Consider the following 22,313-nt stretch of genomic DNA (forward strand, 5'->3'; position numbering starts at 1 on the left):
TTTTATGATTGAAACAGACTTCTGTATAAAAAAAGAGAGATCGAGAAAAAAGTTGTGCGTGATGTCAAGGAGATCATTATTAATGTTACCTTAGATCACTGACTATATCTACAGCATAGTACTGTGTTCTATTCGTCTGTCATTCAACGTTATATGAGATACTTAAATGATTTCCTGAGTTAATAAGCTTAGTCTTTTCTAGGATCTCCTTTTAGTAGACCTTGTACCAGTGAACTGTACCGTCATGAAACTGTACCCTTTCCTATGCAAACATTCTAATAAAGTCTTCAATCAATCAATCAATCACAATACTATGTTGACGTATTTACTATGTATAGCAACCATTAGGTAGTTAGTTTTTTGTCCAGGTAATAATAATCCAATACTGAACTAATGTTACAGCAAACGTTAGCTACTGATTTAGCTTTATATGTTGATTGTCATTATTAAACCAGATTCAGCCATCAGCCTGTACTAAATGTAAATCAATATCGTAGCACAACGAGCTTGGGAGTCAACGACATTTATCAACACGTCGTGCTAACATATTAAATAATAATGCACAATTCATACCTTTTCCTCTGTTTACTGTGGTTATTGTTGTCTCTTGTAAAGTTTCCCTGAGAGCTGCTGCTGAAAAAACACTGCAAACATCAAGTTTTGCCGCGTAGCGGCGCGCGCAGAAAACTTCCGGTTTAGGAAAAAGTACCATGTCTGCTTATTATAAGCGTCTTGAGCTAGTTTTTCCTGATAGCGGTTTTTTGGAGTCTTGTTTTTTTTAGAAACAAGCCCCCCCAAAAACGCCAGTGTGGTTTGTTGCTCTTTTGGGGCTTTGGGTTTAAACCAGGGGTTCTCAAATATTTTCATGTCAAGTAGTCTCAAATCAATATGTATTTGTCCACCCACAGTGACCCACTGACCCCCACCCAAAAATATTTCGTGCCAGCTGCCAGGGACCCCCTTAATACAAGATTTTGTTGTTACAAAATATTCAAAATGTCCCCTCCTCCCAAGATTTTATTTTCAAATAGCCGATGACGTATTATGTTTAAAGTACTCATGTGGTCCTGGTCCATACCATAGTAGTGCATAGTCGCTTCTTTTGGCCTTATCCCTTATTTCCTAGACATGGTTGCTTGTTTCTCTGACAAAATCTGGCAACACTGGTAGGAAACGACAGGGTTGTCTCCAGTTGAATATACTGCCTCTGGCGGTGGACACAGGACAGGACGCTTCCATTCAATTCAAGCCCAGAAAATGATGATGGGATAAGTTGCTTAATGAAATTAACTTTTGTTCCATTGTATTCAGGCAGTTTCTTGAAATATCTGGAGAATGGCCTGATTTATTTTCTATGTCTGCTGAATATACAAAGCATTTCATTTTTAGCTCAATTTGCATAGCCTTTATATCCAAGTTATAAATAATACAGAGCTGCCAGTCCCCCTCACTGAAGTATTCAGTATTAAGGCCTGTGTCTAACACCACATAATATGCACTCGCCCACTTGTTGTGAACATGGTTGACTTATTTGACCAAATCACTTCTTTCCACATCTCTGTAGAACAGTGGTTCTATGGTTCTCTCGCACCACTGAACTCTTAAATGTGCAATTGTCTTTACAATGAGTTTTATGCCCTAGTTCTGTTCAGACAGATTTACTGATGTTGCCATAGATCAGTGTTTTTTTTTTTTAACTTTGCCATATCAAGGTCTGTTATTTATTTGTCATTTAAGCCACAGACCACCATTTGATAAGATTGGATACGATTTTGTCCACAATTCCACGCTGTATTGATGTGATACCATGATTGGAGAGTTACCAGGCAAACAATCAAAATAACAATTCTACATTGTGAAGGGTCAATTTGGTTACCAACTCTCCATTGTTTAGCTGGGGACCACCTGGAACCCCCCCCAAGGACCACTGGTTGAAAACCACTGCCATAGATAACTAGAAATGCGACACGGTTGTATGACTCCACCAACCTGTGTCTGTCCAGACTCAGCGAATTAAGACTTTATAGGAATTTAATCAATGTGTTATGTGAAGTCACAGTGAGTGACCATCTACTTCTAATCAGCTCAGTTTGTGCCACATGCCATGACATTTCTGCAAGGTGTTCCTTGACAAGATGACAGGCAAATGTTATGCCTCGGGAGTCGGGCCACGGCTGTCGCCGGTGGAGGCATAAAAATGCAGATGTTACTTTAGTCACAGCTCCTATTGAAACACTGGCCAGTTAATTGAGCAGTCTTTGTGACTGAAGCCCCTGCCTTCCATGCCACAGTAACTAATATTTCAAGAAGCATGATCAGATCTTAAATGCTTCATTGTATCATGCAGTACACATGTATGTATTAAAGCATCCATGTTTGTAAACCCTAACCCTCCAATCATTGACGTTTTTCCTTTAATTTGTCAACTGCCTGTATGCAGTATGTAAAACCTTTGATAAGACGCTTAAAAAAAACTGACAATAATTACAATTGACATTTATTCAAAATGCTTCAAAGAATTAAATGCAAAAGACAATTTGCAAAAGAGATCCGAACAATTGTGCAAAAAAAAAAGGGGAAAAAAAAAAGGTAAAAATATGTTTACATTACAATGTAAATACACCGGTCATAAAAACGTATGGGTGTATGTGCAATTATTGCTTTAATACAAATAACACTTAACAATCTAGAGAAAGGTATTGTACATGCTTTACTGCATTTACAGTATACTCAATTTATACTTTTATTACTCAAAATAAAAGTATAAAATCTAAAGGCGATTTGAGATTCTTAATTATATACTGTACAGCTAGCCTCCTACGGATCACACCGTAGAAATATGCAAAACATAATGAAATATTTTAAATCCTTCACTTTTCCATAGTCATATGGATTAGTACCAAATATGTGTGGAACAATGGACATTTCAGAAATGCTTCCATTTACACCTTGCATTAAAATGTTAATTGTGACTATTTCCCAGTGGCCCACCGTCTTTCAGAAACTGTTCAAACATTCCATCAATAACATCACACTCATAATTAACCTGGCTAAAATCAATATCTGTATAGAAATTCACCAGAAGGCGTCCAATATTGTGACGTAGCTCGACCAACCTGAAGGACGAGAGAGAAAGCGAGAGAGAGAGCGAGAGAGAGAGAGGGGACAATTATTTAACTCTCCCACCCAGTGTTGATTGTGTTGACTAGGATGAAAAATGTCTGTCAACAACCTTTTTCACTGAGGAAAACTAGATAAAAACTGAACTAAAACTAAGCTATGATGACTAAAACTAAGAATAAATATACTGACAATTTCGTCAACAAATAAAAACTAGGCTAAGATGTTAGGGAGGGACTAGTGGAGAACAGATCCATTAGAAGTGAGAAAAGTCGTCATGGATGCGCGTGGGGGTATCAGACCGAAAATAGCCGATCTACAAGATTGGCTATAGATTGGCTATTTTCGGCACACAGTCAAGTGATAAATGATATTTAGTCGAATAAAATGTTATATTTAGTCAAATAACATCTTATGATATTCAGTCGAATAAAATCTCTAGTCAACTAAAACTAGACTAAAACATTTCAGGTGACTAAAACCAGAACAGAATTTTATTCAAAAGACTAAAGCAAAATCAAAAGTTGCTGTTAAAATCCACACTCACCTCCTGGTCTGATCTGATTCTGAATCCGAAACGGTGCTGGAGTCCTGTGCACCTCCAGAGCGCTCTGCTTCCCTGGATGTTCCCGGGCCACAGGCTGTGCTCTGCTCAGTGGAGGCTCCCTCCTCTGGGCCTGCCTCCTTCTGCTGGAGCTTCAACTCCAGCAGTTGACTCTGGATCACCAGGTTCACACACTGCTCCTCCACCACCACCAACTGAAACGTACCACGGGTATCAGAAGAGGAACAGGGAGCATAGTAGCGTGAGGAAATAAAATATAATACCATATTTGCCCTTCATCAAACATTTTCCACGCCTGGCAGTACTTTTCCTCTACAGAACTGACAAACAATGTTGAAACATTACATTTATGGTGTAATATGAATCTATGATTTTTTTTTTCTTTTTTTTTAAATCAGATGTATCTGTTCATTGCTAAATGTTATTAGATTTTTCTATTTGAATTATCTGGATTGAGTCTGTGGCTAGGTCACAGCTCCATCACAGTCACTCAGCAATCAAATACAACTTTTCTTTCAACTAATGGAACTGGGAAAACATGATGGCTGCCATTGGCCACATACACGTGGCAGCCATTTTGCTCTTGAGTCATAGTCAGGTTGGCGTGACGAGTATGACTTAAGAGCAAAGCGGCTACCGGGCCAATGAATGTTCAGTGAACCTTGCAATAAACGTGACCCACACACCTTTGAGTTCATGTCGTCCCTTTCCTTCGTCCTCTTCTCTAACTCCTGCATCAGAGCGTTAATCTGTGACAGGACCTCGTCGCTGGGTTTATCCTCAGCCTGTTGGTCGGTACTGGGATTGGCCCGACTAGCAGCCAATAAATCCTGGTTCTCCCTCCTTAGTTCAGCCCATTCTCGTTTGACCTGCTCATACAGACTTCTGTAGTCCTCTGTCGGCTCCGACTGGCTGGCCTGATCCTTGCGCTCTTTGTTCACTATGGCCTCAGAAAGCTGCAGTCTTTTCTCTACGTCATTGAGCTGTTGGGTGAGCCGTTGGACCTGATCGCTTAAGGAGTCTCTCTCCTGGGCCGTGGCCTGCATGAGCTCCATGAGCTCATCTTGCTGTCTCTGCGCGTCGCTCATGTTGTTGTAGACGTCGTGCGCATGAGATTCAGAAGGTGCGAGATCTGGGCGAGAACAACCGGCTGCTTCCTCCGTGTCCCGCTGAACTGCTGGAGTTGCACTCTGCCCAGATCCCTCCACCTCCACTTCTTTTTTCACATCGTCCTCTCCTATTCTTGTTTCCCCCTCTTCTTCAGTCTTTATTCCGGGTGGGTGTGTCTGAGTGGTGGCGCTCATGTGATCTGGAAGGGGTGGCGGAGAGGGCCCGGTCCCCACCGCCGCAGTCTCTGTCGAGGTCATTCCTGTATCGCCGTGTTGCTCCGTCTTCACTTTAGACAAGTCAAAGGCGGACTTTTTCGGTACAGAGGTACTGGCAACGCCATCCTCATAGACAATGATGACATCATCGTCGTCCGAGATATCAATACAATCTTCATCCTTGACCGTCGTAGATGCGGAGGCCGGTGAACCCTCATCATCAGATGAATTCTCAGGGAAGCCTTCACTGAACGGCTTCAACCGGAGATTGAACCTGGGTCTTTTGGATTCACGTGCTGGAGTGAGAGGTTGTGTTCTTTTCTCCCCACTGCAATAACAATGTGTATGTGCGTTATTATCTGGCCCCTCACGTAACCCCCCCCCCTCCCCCCAAATAAAAAATAAATAAAGTCTTCACCAAGAGAGAGAGACAGAGAGAATGCAAGATTTATACCTTGATGGAGTTGTTGCCAGAGAGTGTACAGCTGATATCACAGGAAGACTGCTGCTAGTGGAAGGACTGCAGGCTAGAGAAACAAGCACACCATTTTTTATTCCCAAATCAAGAAAAATACTATCAAATTGTATTTATTTATTTTAAATTTGATCCCACGATTTTGTAACCCATTTTTCACCCAGTGCCAATTGCCTAAGCTGTAATCCTGGGCACTGCGCTCCCTCTGACAACCTGGGGAGGGCCCCGAACTGAGCTCATGCTTCCTTCAGTGCATGAGTGAGCAGGCCGCTTTCTATCACCAGACCCGGTTGGACGTAGCGCGCGGAAGGAACACGTTATTCCAAACAGTTCCTTTCCCTTCCATCAGGCGCCCCGGCTGGCCAGGGGGAGGCATTATAGAGACCAGGATTACTGCATGTTTTGGTGAGGGTACCTACCCAAGGAGACACGAGGAGAACATGCAAACTCCACACAGAAAGGCCCTTTCGCCAACCCCACCTAGGGTGGGGGCGCTCATGACTCGGAGGAGAACACGCCCCCAGCTCCCACAGCATCCCCTGGCGGTAATCGAACCCAGGACCTTCTAGCTGTGAGGCGACAGTGCTACCAACTGTGCCACCGTGCCCCTTCTATACTATTTTAATGTGAAAGTTAAACAAATCAATAATTATTATTATTAGAGAATAATTTCCTTCATGGAAATATACAATGTTTTATCTTGCAGTGATAAATGGTGGCATCTAATTTGTCTTTTGGTCAAAACGGCCTGTTTTCTATGGACCATAACTTACACATGGATAATTGCGGTTGTATTTTTTCTCCTCCGCGTGAAAGAAAAGACTTTCGGCGGCCGTGAATCGTATCCCTCGTGCCCATTGTGTGCACGAGGGTTCCGCTGCGTGCACGGAGCCGCCGAAAATCTGGTAAATTGGAAAAAGCCTTGGCAGCTAATCTACATTAGTAATGGAATTCAAAGTGTTAAAACAACCCAAAGTTGTATTAGTAGTACAAAACAGTCTTCAGATGTGTGGCTGTACCCTTTGAAGGACTGTGGCTAGTCAGGCAGCTCCTGTTGGAAGACAGCCACCAGGTTAAAACTAGGGCTGTCACAATTATTACATAATCGTCTAATCGTGATTATTTGACATTATCGCAATTATTTTGTCATAATCGTGAATGTTGAAAAATTTCCGAAATAGTGGAAATAGCAGATCTACAAGCTCACAACGCGTCGCATCGCGACTTTCGGCCGCCGAAAGTCTTTTCTTTCACGCGGAGGAGAAAAAATACAACCGCAATTATCCATGTGTAAGTTATGGTCCATAGAAAACAGGCCGTTTTGACCAAAAGACAAATTAGATGCCACCATTTATCACTGCAAGATAAAACATTGTATATTTCCATGAAGGAAATTAGTCAAATATTCTCTAATAATAATAATTATTGATTTGTTTAACTTTCACATTAAAATAGTATAGAAGGGGCACGGTGGCACAGTTGGTAGCACTGTCGCCTCACAGCTAGAAGGTCCTGGGTTCGATTACCGCCAGGGGATGCTGTGGGAGCTGGGGGCGTGTTCTCAAAAAAAAAAAAAACACAATTAAATCGTTAATCGCCAATTATTTGAGTGACAATTAATCGTCATCATCGTGACAGCCCTAGTTAAAACAACCATCTTTAAGGCTATTCGGTGGTACAATAAACTTTGGCACTTTGGCTACGGTGTGTGCGGCCACTTTTCTGTCTTTTTAGACATTTCCTGATAAAACAACCATCTTACCGGCTTGAGAGAGTTTAGATGAGCAGTGTGGAGAGGATGCAGCGTCCCCGCTAGGTGTTCCAAGGTAAGGCCGACGCCCTCTCCTTGGAGTCTCAGGAGTAGAGGGAGTATGGACACGAACCTCTACTTTCTAATGGGTGTCAATATAGAAAGAGAGGAGAAAAAAAAAAGGTATTTTATATTTAATTAAACTCCTAAATAGACAAGGTAAAATGTATACAATGTTGTAGCGATCCAGCTCGTAATTACCAACACCTGGGTGACAGAAGCACAATATCTTTCTCATGTAAACCAGTTATAGAAGCAATTATACAGATGTCACAATTTTGCCATGGTAGCAGGATAATGCACATGAGCAAGTCAGTTAAGAACATTTTTAATAATAATAATACATTATTATTTTCTTATGACTATCTTGCTTCCAGTGCATTATCCCATACTCACTCACCTGTTGATACAACTGCCTCTTCATTTTCAGGAGCTCTTTCTCAATCTAAAAAAAATAAAAAATAAAAATAATCTACGATTAGTGTGCATAATGAAGGATCTGGACTTGAACCACTTGTTCCAAAGTGTTGTGGACGATTTTAGCTCCAAGATACTGTACAGTACAGTATGTGTTCATAACAAGAGAAACAATTAGCCCACATGAAACAAGCAATGAAGACATGAAGAAATGAAATTACCGTGATTTCATGTTTCCAATTATGTTATATTAAAACAAAATTGATTACTGAGACCACATGTGTTTTAAACACAGACTGTAGATCATACCTTCTCTTTCTCTTCTTTCTGTTTCCTTTTGTCCGCCCTCTCCCTGTAGCAAATACATGGCAGGAATAATGAACACCAACGATTAGGGCTGTCACGATTATGATAGTTTACATGACGATTATTTGTCACTCAAACAATTGCGATTTTTGTCGTTTGGCTTTTAGGCTTTGAAGTTGCACATGGTAGATATGACACATAACCTAAACATACAAAGAAATGACAGACAACTTTAGAAATGACAGACAACTTTATACACTTAGTTAAAGAACATTGATAGTGGAAATAGCCGATCTACAAGCTCACAACGCGCCGCGATGCGACGCGTTGTGAGCTTGTAGATCTGCTATTTCCACTATTTTTGACTTTTTTTTTAAATATATGAACATTTTTCAACATGGAAACGATTATGACGATTATGTCAAATAATCGCGATTAGACGATTATGTAATAATAAGCCCTTTTCCAAATCCCGCCCCATTCTGCCCTGTTACTATGATAGGACATTTGACCCTGGGCAGATTGTTTTTATAGTGGCAGTGAATGGGATTTTTTTTTTCCCTTCATAGCCTCATTACAGCTATATAAAGTACCAAAGGAAAAACATCTAGGTGATATTAATAAAAAGGGAAGACAAAGGTACAGTAGTTACATTGCAAAACAGGGGGTTTACCCGAAAATATATGTTTTAATTTGTTTAATCCTAGTGGGACAGAATCCTCTTTGCAGATTCTTTTATAGTGGTAGTGGATGTTTTTTTTTCCCCCTTCATAGCCTCATTACAGCTATATAAAGTACCACAAAAAACACATCTACGTGATATTAATAAAAAGGGAAGAAAAAGGTACAGTAATTACATAGCAAAACAGTAGTTTTCCCCCCGAAAATAAATGTTTTAATTAGTTTAATCCTCTGGATCAGAAAGAGAATAGACCGCGCATTGCATCCTGGGTAGGAAGAGGACAGAACTATAATCCTAACCTCACATAATAGGCTGGGTTTTCGTAATTCTGCCCATTTAAAATATATGTACCCAATCGTGACTCTTAGACCATTGATATGGTCCATGTGAACTAGTTTGTTGAAGCTTATTCATTATGATGAGCGAGATCACGGCTGAGATCGCGGCCGTACCGGGCGATCGCCGTGTCGCGCACTGCGGACAGTTTTGAAAGCCACATTTAACATTCTCCACTGCACAAACTCCACCCCCGATAGCAAAAAGTGAATGTTTTTTTCTGGTTGGCCAGTCAGGGAGTCTCAGGGACCAATCAGAAGGCTGACAAACGGTCTATTGTGACAGCCCTACCAACGACAATAACAATGCGTGTGTGGTCACAGTGGATTCAATTCAATCTTTATTAGGGGACTCAGGCTCATTGACAGGGTACAAGGAATAGATATAAAAGAAACACATTGATTGTGACATTTACAACATATGTCATGCTACTGCCTAGGTTGCCAACACTCCTGAATTTGGCAGGAGTCTCCTGAATTTTGACCCCATCTCCCGCCATGCTCCAGGAGCAATTCAGGAGACAATTTGTAATTTCTCCTGAATTTCTCCTTGATTTGAGGGTTTGCGTGGCAACACGTGTAATTTCTCCTGGATTTGGTATCAAACTCCAAAAATTCACCAGAACCCAGGAATCACATGTACTATGTTCAAACATTTCTGGGGGAGGACCCCCAGACCCCAGTGTATGTGGGCAGTGTATGTAATCATAGTGAGATATTCACTTAGTAGTGACTATTAGTATAGATGGGTCTTACATTGCTTCAGTTATCAAATCAAATTCTGTACACCTACTTTTTGCGTTTTAATTGCTGTATTCCAATGCGTGTAAAGCAAGCCTAATAAAATGATTTCCTCGCCCCACCAAACTACCCCCCAAAAGTCTCCTGAATTCTGACTGTCCAATGTTGGCAACCCTGTGCTACTGCTGCTAAGTTACCTGGATCATCTTGCATAGCAGATCACTTATGTTATGACTAGGACTTAGGGCTATTATGGCAATGCTGACTTACTGTTTTCTGAAGGTCTTTTGATAGGGCTGTTCATCGTCTGAGTCCTCTGGCTCCTCTTGTGCCAGGCAGGTCCTGGAAGGGCAAACGGCAACAGACATCAATGCAAGTGCAAGCTTATTGCCACAAATAAGGTGTGGATTAGTATATTCTTCAATTCTCCACAATGACATATCTCAGGTGTACAGTACATGGTTTTGTATTGGTAACATTTTTTACTAAGCAAACCTAAATAAAATGTCTTAATCATAAGCTCAGTTAATAATGATACAAATTCACTTACACCAGACGACAGGTTAACACATTTACTGCCATTTAAATATGCCTTCTTCAATTGTTCCGCCCCGCGCCGCACGACGAGCGCTCCGTTTCTCGATCTAACCGTTTCTCGATCTAACGGTGACATATATACCGAATATGCAGAACATATACATAGATACATAGTCAATTATATGTATTTCACATATCCACATAACAAAAGCATCATTGGTAACAGATTCGTTATAAATTACCTGAATTGAGGGTCAGGGTTCTTACTGCAGTACCATTTCTCAGGGAGCTTGCTGCAGTCAACCCCATCTGGAAGTTTCCGCCATTGCAGACACGTATCACACTGAACCCAGTTTTGATCTGGTCGTTTCCTATCAGACACAGAGGCAGACAAAAAACAATCTCATTCTGGGGCGCCTGGTGGCCTAGTGGACCAGGTGCATACCATATAGGCATTGCCATTTCGGCATCAATGCCTGTCGGCGTCGCCGGTTCGATTCCCGATCCGGCCGACCTTTGCCGCATGTCACTCCCTGTCTCTCCCCCATTTCCTGTCAGTCTACTGTCCTGTCCAATAAAGGCAAAAAAGCCAAAAAAAAAAAAAAAAAAAACAATCTCATTCAAGGACTAAAACATATTGGCCCTCATTTAACAATCTAACGCAGGAACCAGCGCAGATCTGATCATCTCCCCTCAGGGTTCACGTGTGAATTACGAAACGGCCGTATGGTTGTGTGTTGATGGCGCCGAGGGATCATCTAAATATCACGCAGAATATCCCTTGACTTTACAACATGAAAGAGTGGAATATGGCGAAGAAGAGACACTTCTCCAAAATGGCTAAAAAATACATTTTACAAGTCAAATCAAACCAACTTAAGTGTCATCATAAATAAGTCAGAAGAATTTGGTCTGGGGGAAATAAATCACTGATCCAGTCAAAACAGCAGAGAAATAGTACTAAATCCTGCTATGAAAAACACTTTAAAAAGATAAACCAAAACCTGAAACATGCAACTTACTTGGTATCCTCCACTGGTAGGCTGCCTGGGTGCTCTGTGCGTCTCTTGTGGTTGATTTCCTTCCAGTACTCCTCCAGTTTTATCCCTAAATTGTTCATCGTTTTCCTGCAATAACAAGCATAACCATTTGGGTCATCCTAATTTTGCTTAAAGGGTAACTCCACCAATGCATTATGAAAGTGAATGTCGCAATTGCCTGACTGGAACTACAGGAAACATGGACTGTCGTCCATTGTAGTACATGAGACTCAAGTCTGTGATGTCACAGATTTGGAAATCATGTACAAAATTTAATTAAAAAACAAAACTAAAAAACCATTCCAAAATCATGTTTTTATGTCCTCAACTTTTAACAATTAAAACATGCTTCACGATAGGTGAAACTCTTCACTGTCAGGTGAAAAGAAGTGGCCTTCCTAGGACCAACTGTAAGAGTAAACGGTGACAAGGGACTGAAGGGAGTAGAATACACAGGGACTTTGCATAATGACTAATTTGGGAGGAAAAAGGTAGGTAAATAATATAGCCGGAAAATATTCTGGGAACGAGTTCCGTGGCCTGCTGGCAGCACGCAGAAAGAAATGTGACACTGATCAGTGTAGTATTTGGGGAGATTAGCTGCGGACAGACAGACGGGGTGAAACAATTTCTCCACCCTACCATTTCTGGCCTGGTGGAGATAATTACCTTCACAGTAATACGCCCTTAGCACACTCCTACCTGTAGTTATCGGTATTGAGAAAATCCTGCTTGTTGTGGGTAGGATCCAGAAAGTTGCATTCGACAACTCCAATGACCCCAACGCCTTTTTGGTTAGCCTGTAGGAAACAAAGATGGATGAGACCTAGCCTAATTACTGTGGGAGAATGGAAAAAATACATATGCATGTTTCAAATGTGTTAATTTCGTCGATTAAAACTATGCCGAAAAATGTTTGTCGACTATCTTTTATGATGACTACCAATAAGACGAAATATATTGAATTTCGTCAACAAAATAAAAACTAGAGTTGGGTAGGGACTAGTGGAGAAGAGGTCCACAATGTCAACCATAGATTTAGTCGACTGAAGTCTTATATTTAGTGGACTAAAAGTAAAACATTTCAGATGACTAAAACATGACTAATACTAAATCCAGATTTGCTGTCAAAGTTAAAACTGTTTCAAACGCATGGTTTAAGTACAAACTGACCTTGAGCTGGCATCCTACACGTTCATAAGCTTTGATGAGGCGGTTTTTGTGATACATCATTATGCCGTAATGGTCTTTACTCTTGGTGACGTTGTACCCAAAGGTGATAGGGACCTTTGCTGTTCCACTGATACTATTGTTCTAAAAAACATTATAACTTAAGGAAGATCACACAATGTTAAAAAGAGATATTTATAGAAATATACAGATATATGTAGAAAATCCAAATTTATATGAGTAAAAGTGCAAAGGTATTGGCATCAATCAAAGTACATTTACTAGTTTTAGTTACTTTACACCACTGGAGGATATACATCTCCCAAATCAACATACCTCTATCGATAATGTTTTATCTGAAAACTTGTGATACAAATACAAGTAGAAAAGTAGTCTTGAAAATGCTGAAACCAGGCCCATAGAGGCTGTGTAAAAGATACTAGAAAATTGGGCTTATAGTGGTCCTTTTCAATGTAAGCCAGACTCTTAGAGATGAGCTGAGTCTTCACTTTCTGGCCACGAAGGATGATCTGCATCCGAGGCTTCAGGTACAGGATGCTGCAGTAGGCCTAGACCCAAGAACACAGCAGTTAGTATGTAGATAATGTAAATTAAAAGCTTATAACCACATACATGACAACTAGCTACACATGATGTACTTCACAAGTGCCAATTGCAGTAATATGGAAATGTTCAGATGCTGACGTGTATCATTCTAAAAGTGTGCTTTCCGATAGCAGGGGTGACTTGGCAACTCAAAAAGCAGGCTTTAAAGTTAATCTTCATTTATTAAGTAAACTGAGCAGAAGCAACGTTGAAGTGGTATTTCACTTGTGAACACTTCTGGGAAATTTTAACATCTACTCTGTCTTTTATGTGCACCCCAGACAGTTGCTTGCTTTAAAATGTATTTTATATTCGATTTTTTCATACACGCAACATACTTCCATAAACCCATTTAACTTCAAACTCTGTTTTGTACCATGTTAAGCTATGTTTTTGAAAAAAAAAGAAAAAAGATAAGTACCAACTTGAAAGAGAGCGTGACACACGGCTTCCAAATCATGAAACAAACTCTTAATTCTTACACGCAATGAAAATTCCGTTTCAGGGATGGATGAGGTGAGTCTGTCTTGTTTATCTTGGTCATCGATGGTCTCATAGTACACTTCAGTTGGAATTCTGACATCGTACCGGTCTTTCACAAAATCAAACTCTGACGTTCCACTGCTCGTCCTGTAAAAAAGAAATAGGCATAGCAACTTACATAATCCTGAACACAGGGTTCCCACACATTTTTACCAATTTATTTCCAAAACCAATTTCCAGGACTATATAACAATAATTCAGCTCAATAACAGGTCGTTTACTCCTATGCGCAATGCCCAAAGACAGGTAGTATATGCCAGTGGTTCTCAACCTTGTCAGGCTGTGACACCCGAAACAATCATGTTTTAACTGGGGACCCCCCACCCTGACGAGCACTAAGAGTTGAGGAAACACGGTTCTATTGTGAAAATAGCAGATCTACATGTAGATTGTCTATTTTCACAATTTCTGCCTCTAATATTTGACAATTTAGCCCATGTTTAATTTGTCATTTCAGAGATATTAACAAAATCAATAACCAAAGACAATGCATAGGTATTTTTTCCAGGACCTTCCAGGACCCTTGATAAAGTTTGTTTTTAATAATCTTTGAATTTTTTTTTTTTGTAAATGTATCGAGTAGTGAATATAACAATGCAAATCTCATCCTCGCTTCCTGGCCTACACCAAGTACACTTCATGTGTGATCATCAAAGTCTCAGTGTACGCATGCACACTACAAAGTTATTACAAACGTGCGCATAGGGCTGGGTGCAATAACCGCAATACTGCCATACCACAGTTGTGTATTGCATACCGCGATGTCACGTTCATACCACAATTATCTTTTAAATATTGTTTGATTAAAATGTAAAATCTATACGTGTGCGTGCCTGTGTGTGTGTCTTGGCACACTGAGACCGACTGATCACGGTGTCTACACACAGCAGGCATTACTCCTCACCTTTGCCCTATAAACATAATATGCTCTGCCTAAGTAAAATCATAATTTATGAAAATATAAGTAATCTAGGTAACACCGTTTACTTTGTTACTACAACATGACCTCGCCCATAAGTGGTTAAGAACATTCAGGCAAAGACATTTACAAAGCAATGCAAACTGCAGTGGGTGTTTTTATTATATAGATTAAAATAATGTTATGAAATCGATACGCACCAATGTGTACTGAGCTCGTGAAACTGAACATCCGAGTTTATTCAATGTAAAGAGGAAGAACTAGGCCTGGGGCGGTATTGACATTTTGTTATCGCGGTTACCGTCCTCCCATTTACCGACGGTATTGCAGTAATTACTGCACCCCCGTATCTATTAATTAAGGTTCGGCGATAAGCCAAAATAGTCCTATCATTTGCCCAAAATTCATCGCTCCACGGTCCTATAATCCCGAGTTAAACTTCCCCGTACAGCATAGCACAGCGGCTCTGGCTTTGAAAGTAGCAGATCTACAAGCTTACAACGCGTCGCGTCCACGACACGTTCTGAGCTTGTAGATCTGTGCAGTGTCGGGTTTCTATAGTAACGCACTGTGGCTTCTCAGACACTACATGCTGTGTGTGAACAATCAAACGATGAGACGGGGTAGATCGTGTGATTCTGTGAACTCACGTCGCAATTCACATTGATTGAGTGGTGATATAAACAAGTAGGCAGGTTTAGTTACCAGACTTGACAGAAAAGGTTGTAAGAACAACGACGGAGCACGCGCGCTGCTGCAATTGCAGTCAAAGTAGTTAAGTGACAATCCCTAGCGTCTGCTCTGCAGCAGCCCAGCACTAGTTTCGTTTTCGGTTTTAGTCGTCGCGCTCCGCCCGTATGAATGAAAAAGAAACTGCCACAAGGAATGTATAAACATACTGTACTATCATGTGGATTATGGAGAAAGTTTAACGCTGCTGCTAGGCTACGAGGCTACTGCTCCAGTAAGGAATTGTCTCCGACGCGATTTGGAAGCGCACTCTTCCTTTGACTGCCAGAGCTTCCAAACATGTGGTACGCGGCCCAGGAGCGCTTGCAGTCCTCGCTTCTCCCCCGTTTTAAAACTCACTCGTTCTTATTAAAAAAATAGCCTCTTTTTTGTCTTTTTTGACCGCGGTAAGGACCCTGACACCGCGGTAGGCCACGGTATGCCATGGTATACCGCGGTACGGCGGTTACCGTACCCAACCCTAGGAAGAACTGAGGGGAAAACGTGGCTGGTCACTGACCAGACTATTCAAGCTATATATGAAATTAAATATGAAAGAGCGTATATTCTTCTCATGCGTACGTCCCAAGTTAAAGGACAACTCCGCACTAAAAAAGATCTAGGCTCATTTTCCTACTTACAATATATTGACCTTATATTAAATCAAATTCTAATGAGATTATAGAGGAAGATTGACAGTGTTTTAGAACTGTGCGAACTGACAAAAGAACATGACATACTTGCGGAGATTCCAGATTATGATTCGTGTCCCTGTGCTGCCCATGGGGGTGGCGGAGATGGCAAGGATTTCATCGATCAGTTCCTTTTCTGTCTTGAATGGGGAGTAGCGCAAAATGTCCTGCAGACTGGCTTCATGTTCGTCTTCTACACTGAGTTGTTCCAAGGTCAAGGACAAAGCAACATCAGTGTTTCACTGCACTAAACTGATAAAGACAACTTAAACAGACTGGTCTTATCTTCATTCTGAGGCGAAAACGCTTGGTTCCCAAACTTTGCCTGTGACCCAAAAGAGAAATTAGATGTTTACCCATACTAGTGAATAGCAGATCTACAAGCTCACAAAGCGCCCCGCGTTGTGAGCTTGTAGATCGGATATTTTCACTACTTCTTCAACATTTGTTTTCTAATTTATGGAATTTCTTAGATTTATTTTATTTATTCATGATATTACATAGAAAATTGCATTTTTTTTAATAATGAAAGATATTGCTTTCTTGGGAATAATTAAAATGTAGGAAACAAAAGATGTACGGAACAATAAAAATGTATCCGCGGCCCACAAATGGGTCCCGACCCAATGTTTGCAAAACAGTGATGTACAATATACGTTTTAAAAAACGCAATAAAGGATACATGTAATTTGGAGTGGCCTGGTTAAAACTAACTATCGGCACAATGATCTGCTGAGCCTCAATCTCCTTCAGGTAGCTCTGGGAGAGCATCCCAACGCACATGGCATCTTCTGACTTGGAGAAGACAAGGGCGTCCATACCCAGTCGCATGGAGCCAGACTTGAAACCATTGCCATAGATACCAATAGGAAGTACGCCATTCACTGGCTGCTTGTCACTGTATCCAAAGCTTGAAGATAAAAAAGGAGACATTATTAAGAGGAAACGTAACATGTTTAGGAACAACTTTAAGAAATCAGATAATATTCAGACAATATTAGTGATTAGTTCGTTTCTAGAGGAAGCGTCCATACCTGAGCATCCGAAGCATCATTTCATAGTTCAGCCCTTTTCCATTGTCCATGAAGATGAGACAGTCTTCTCCTTTGATCTGGGTCTTATCAATCCAGAATTGTTTGGCATTGACGTCGGGGTCATAGCCATTATCTTAGGAAAAACAGGATTGATCAATTAATTATTCAGAAGAACTCTGAACAGAGGAAGGCTGAGGAAGGCAATAGCCGAAACACATGGGTTATCCTATTTATTTATTTATTTTTTCAAATATGAACTAGCGAACTAGCCATGACATATTAAAGGCTTTAATTCACTTTTAAAGAATAGTGCCTTGGTTTCTTTTTTTCTTTTGCACTTATCTTCCGAGCAGTGAGCACCCAGTCTTTTTCTTTCTGAAATCTGAACAGTGATACAATCTGTAAGCTCATTGTCTCCACTCCTGGTTGAGTTTAACTCAAGTTTAACTGGTTGAGTTAAACTTGAGTTTAACTCAACCAGTAATGAATCAGCATTCTTCTAATGAATCAGCATTCTTCTAATCTAATCTAATTCTAATCATATGGACACATGCAAGTTGACAATTGTATAGCTGATCTTCCAATGAATATCTGCTATCCAGTACCAGGACTCTATAGGTCATCATAACAGGCGTCAAACAAGAGCATGGCATGATTATACACACCCATCAACAGGAACAATATGTTTAATGATATGATGCACTTTGATTTCAGAAGTCTATGCTCAAGTTCAAGGTTACACCATACATGCAAACTGGTTGAATGTATTTTCATACAGACGGATGCATGGTTAAACAGGCACAGCACAAAGTGTCGTCGTTCATTAAATTGAAATGTTCATAAACATCTATAGGCTTATTCCAACTAGAGAGAGAGAGAGAGAGTGTGTGTGAGAAAGAGAGAGAGAGAGAGAGAGATAGATAGATAGATAGATAGATAGATAGTAGGGCTGGGCGGTATGGATTTTTTTGTTAGCGCGGTAACAAGTCACTGCTTCTCCCAAAAAAAATGATATGAATTTTATTTGTTTGTTTTTTAATTACAAAAGAAAGAAAAATAAATCACAGTATAATATGAACTCGACACAGCGGTATGCATTACACAACCGTGGTATGGCAGTATTAACCGAGGTTATTGCACCCAGACCTAGACCGCACCATAGGGATGGAACAATACGCGAAACGCGATATCATCGTTTATCGTGATAAAAAATACTCAGGATAATCGCATCGTGGAGATTTCATTTATCGTGATATCGTGCTCCATCATGCATTGGGATCCTGACAATTCAACTTTTATTTGCCGAGCTGCATATCTGGTACCATTTAACCCTCTAGAATTGGTAAAAGGTACTTATAATATACGTACTTGATACATACTTGATACAATCTTTTTTTCACTCTCTATCAAATATCTTTGCCAAAAAATAGCCGATCTACAAGCTCACAACGCATCGCCGACTCGCCACGCGACGCGTTATGAGCTTGTAGATCGGCTATTTTTTTGGCAAATGTTCCACCCCAGGATAATAGATTTTGATCATCGCGATAATATCGTTAATCGCGATTTCTTTTGTCATATTGTCCCATCCCTGCCTCACCAATGCAACTCCTTGCAAATAGTCGCAACTCCTTGCAACAAAACAGTTTTAAGCAGGCCATGTGCAACTCCTTGCAACATCCATTGGAGATAATGGTTGCAAGTACAGTAGTAGTAGCGAATAGTTTAATTGGTGTGGACTGGCCTTTTTCACACCAGAGCTGTCATCATACAGTAGTTCTGGTGTGAACTCTATCATCCACTTAATTAAGCTAGAAAGGTTTTTAAAACAATATCTTTAGTTAATAATTGCGGTTATGAACTCGCCACCGAGGTATGCAGTTGCGCACTCAGCGAATTTCTCAGCAACTTCCTGGTGCCGACGTCAGCTTTGGAGGGTAAAATAACATAGAAATAGCTGGACTTAAAGCCAACAAATCATTATTTCAAACGGTAAAGTAAATTATACCGCTTTGTGCCTTTTACTATCTTGTGTTCTTGATCATGCTAGCCGTATTTTATACATTACTATTCGGAAATTGCATTAAATTTGCGATTTCTGTATTAACTCTATGGGATATTAGTAGTTTTTCCCCTTCTACCGTGACGTCAGCGCCAGGAAGTTGCGTAACGTGAATTCGGTCAATTGCACCCAGCCCTAATAGACAGACAGAGATACAGATTTATTCTGATTCAAAACTTTTGGCAGTTGCATCATTTCAGCAAATGACAACGAGGCAAACAGGCGACCACTTCTTTAACAGCTTTCATATAAGGTTACACAGTAATTAAATGCTACCGAGGCCATTTTGGAGAAACTTGTCAAGCAATTATCTAATGACTCACACAAAGACTCACCTATGAGTTCAGCTATGGCACTGAAAGGCCAGGTGTGGCTGGTGGAGTTGGTATGAAGAAACTTGGGGCAAAGCTGCAAGAGGAGGAGCCAATTAATAAGTGAAATAACTAGTGAATCAATAGACAAATGACAACAGGTTGAGACAGGTTTCTTTTTTTTTTTTTTTTTTTTTAAAGATTTGTTTTTGGGCTTTTTTTATGCCTTTATTCGATAGGACAGTAGACTGACAGGAAATGGGGAGAGAGATGGGGAATGACATGTGGCAAAGGTCGTCCGGATCGGGAATCGAACCGGCGACGCCAGCAGGCATCATAGCCTAGTATATGGTACGCGCCTTGACCACCAGGCCAGCGGGCGCCCCCTGAGACAGGTTTCTATATTCCATAATACCAATTACCAGGCCAATCTCAGTCATATACTTCTACGTCTACTTCTCCATAGTAAATCACGTCAGAGCAGAGCCATCAAAAACTAGCTACGCTTTCAGCATTTTGTCAACATCAACTATGTGGTCTTCCTCTGAGGTTTAATCGGTAACAGTAACACCAACCTTATTGTTGATGAAAGATTTATACAGAAACACCATTAGCCTGGCTTGACAAACAACAACCATGGCTTTGTGGACAGTACTATTGTAGGATTAATTGTTCGTATTTGTAGTAATTTGGTCCTAAGGAGACCATGCGGTGAATGTTGGTACTAGGATCCCGTTATGTAGTATGGAATAAACCAGTCTCATAAACACTAGAAGTGAAGTAAGTGACCCAATGAAGCACAACAAAAAGGTATTATAGAAATTAATTAATGTTTCACAAGGATGAAGGATTTGAAGAATTGACAAAGATGTATTCAAAGAGGCAAAAAGTTGAACAGAGTATCAGCATTACAACATCAGAGGAGCAGGCCTCCTGGCCTGTCCTGCCAGCCCCTTCCGGGCACAACCCTCCCCTGCACCATCATACAGTTCTTATAGTCCATTCTGACAGAGATGCTATTCTAAACATGGTCTTATAAGGATGTGTACTAAAGATAAAGCAACATAAAAACTATTACAGGAATACAGATTTGCTGAGGAGTGAAGTAAGCATAGATGGGGGAGAGAACTCAGCTGTTAGATTGACAGCTGCAGGTACATCTAAATGAGTAGCCTTGTGAGTAGCCTTGTGAGATTTTCTTTAGACTACATACACATATTTGTTACTCTATAAATATTTCTACCACAAAAGGTTTTCAATGTTACATATTTGAATGTGTTCCCTACCCTTCCCAATAAATTGAAGATTTAAACCGATTTTGATGAGATTTGATGTTTTTCCATTTCTCCATAATATTTAATATGGTCATCAACATGTTTGTCAATTTGTTTTATTAGCTTTTTTCAACTTGTACTTTGTACTCTCTGAATATGAGTCCACTATTCTGTGACAGCTCTGGACACTTAAATAAAAAATAAAAAAAAGATTGACATGATATTCCTTTATAACTCCTAACCCTTAAACCTTTATTTTCTCTACAGGAGTTATATGGCTAGTAGCCTACACTACAGTAAGTAATGGACTGGGGAGCCTAAACCTTGTTGCTAGGGAATATCTTGGCTCATTTCCTGTCAGCATGCAAATACAGCAACAGGAAGTAAAGAAATACTGCAACACTAAATTGTTTCCTGTTAAAGTATTTGTGTGTTTTGTGTTAAGAAAGTGTCTATTGATGAGGGATAGTATGATGATGATGATTATCAAATAAATTTAGGTTAGGGTAAGGGTTAGCCCTGAATACATGACTATCATATACATGATGATAGTCATGTTTTCAGGGCTAGGGTTAGGGTGAAATACAGCCAAAAGGGATTTATCATATTTTATTTTGAATGCCAGGTTACATCCCCTCACTTGGAGAAACTCAGCATCTTTGTCACACAGGCTGTCATCAATAATGACGTATTAATTAACATGGGAAGTGCCTCCGTATGAGTTCCTCGCGACGACAGTATTGGGGGAGAGGTTCCGTAAGGAGCTAGCTGAAAACGACGTTGTTGTTATCGAGAAACACTGACTACACACGTTAGTTCCACGACCATAGCGACCATAGAGGCTAGCATGATGTTTTAGTTGGCAGAACAAGATAGCCTGCTCCTAGCTCTGGACCAGAGCTAACTACCCCCCAAGCACCAAAACATAGCTAAGCTAGCTAATTAGCCAAAGACGTTATCATTGGCCATTTTTACTTATGACACGATACGGAGGTGTGTAGGCAGCTGCACAGACCATGCTAGACATGGTTGTTTTGTTTACAACACAACTCCACTCAAGAGAATAAAGTCGCGACAGTTTCCAGTAAATGAACATGCTAGAACACAGTATGTATGACAGGTTTGTACTCACAGCGCTTAGAGGAACTCCCCTCTCCGATGAAGCCATTTCTGAACGAAACGAAACTTAAGGAATTCCATGCAGAGATAAAGGCAAGTGTACCCGCGCTGCAGCCTGTGGGAGTGTCTATGCTCTCGGGGTGGGACTGCTAGTGCTAGGGCTTTCGCCTCATGAGACATGCACGAGAATAATAGCCTGGGGTCAATTACGTTTTCGGGTTTCTGATCCGGTCGGAGCGGAAATAACATTACGGCTGGAACCAATAACCGGAACATCCGGCGCCCGTGCGCATCCAAAATGATTCCCCTAGTTTAAAATCATAGAGTTTTTAATTGATTGATTGAAGAATTTATTAGAAGTTTACAATAGAAAAAAGTACAGTTTCATGACAGTACAAATCACTGGTACAAGGTCAACTAAAAGGACATCCTAGAAAGCCGAGGCTTATTTCTACAGGAACCACACTTTAAGTATCTCATATAACATTGAAAGAGACGGAT

The 22,313-nt window shown here is 40.5% G+C and overlaps 1 protein-coding gene across 1 annotated transcript; it reads right to left on the reverse strand.

The window, feature by feature from the left end:
• Nucleotides 1–2,692: 2,692 nt before the first annotated feature.
• morc3a (MORC family CW-type zinc finger 3a) lies at nucleotides 2,693–21,920 on the reverse strand. The gene is made up of 19 exons (XM_080753225.1): nucleotides 21,826–21,920; nucleotides 19,444–19,516; nucleotides 17,047–17,179; nucleotides 16,695–16,922; nucleotides 16,061–16,210; nucleotides 13,612–13,759; nucleotides 12,964–13,092; nucleotides 12,527–12,667; nucleotides 12,056–12,153; nucleotides 11,336–11,440; nucleotides 10,556–10,684; nucleotides 10,047–10,118; nucleotides 8,022–8,064; nucleotides 7,696–7,740; nucleotides 7,248–7,377; nucleotides 5,465–5,537; nucleotides 4,372–5,338; nucleotides 3,668–3,879; nucleotides 2,693–3,116 (listed from the first exon to the last, which is right to left on the reverse strand). The coding sequence occupies exons 1-19, from the start codon at nucleotides 21,859–21,861 to the stop codon at nucleotides 2,963–2,965; spliced, it is 3,066 nt and encodes a 1,021-aa protein (XP_080609351.1). The 5' UTR covers nucleotides 21,862–21,920; the 3' UTR covers nucleotides 2,693–2,962.
• Between the last annotated feature and the right edge of the window lie 393 nt (nucleotides 21,921–22,313).

The sequence above is a fragment of the Nannobrachium achirus genome (assembly GCF_963921795.1).
Source record: "Nannobrachium achirus genome assembly, chromosome: 22".
NCBI lineage: Eukaryota > Metazoa > Chordata > Actinopteri > Myctophiformes > Myctophidae > Nannobrachium > Nannobrachium achirus.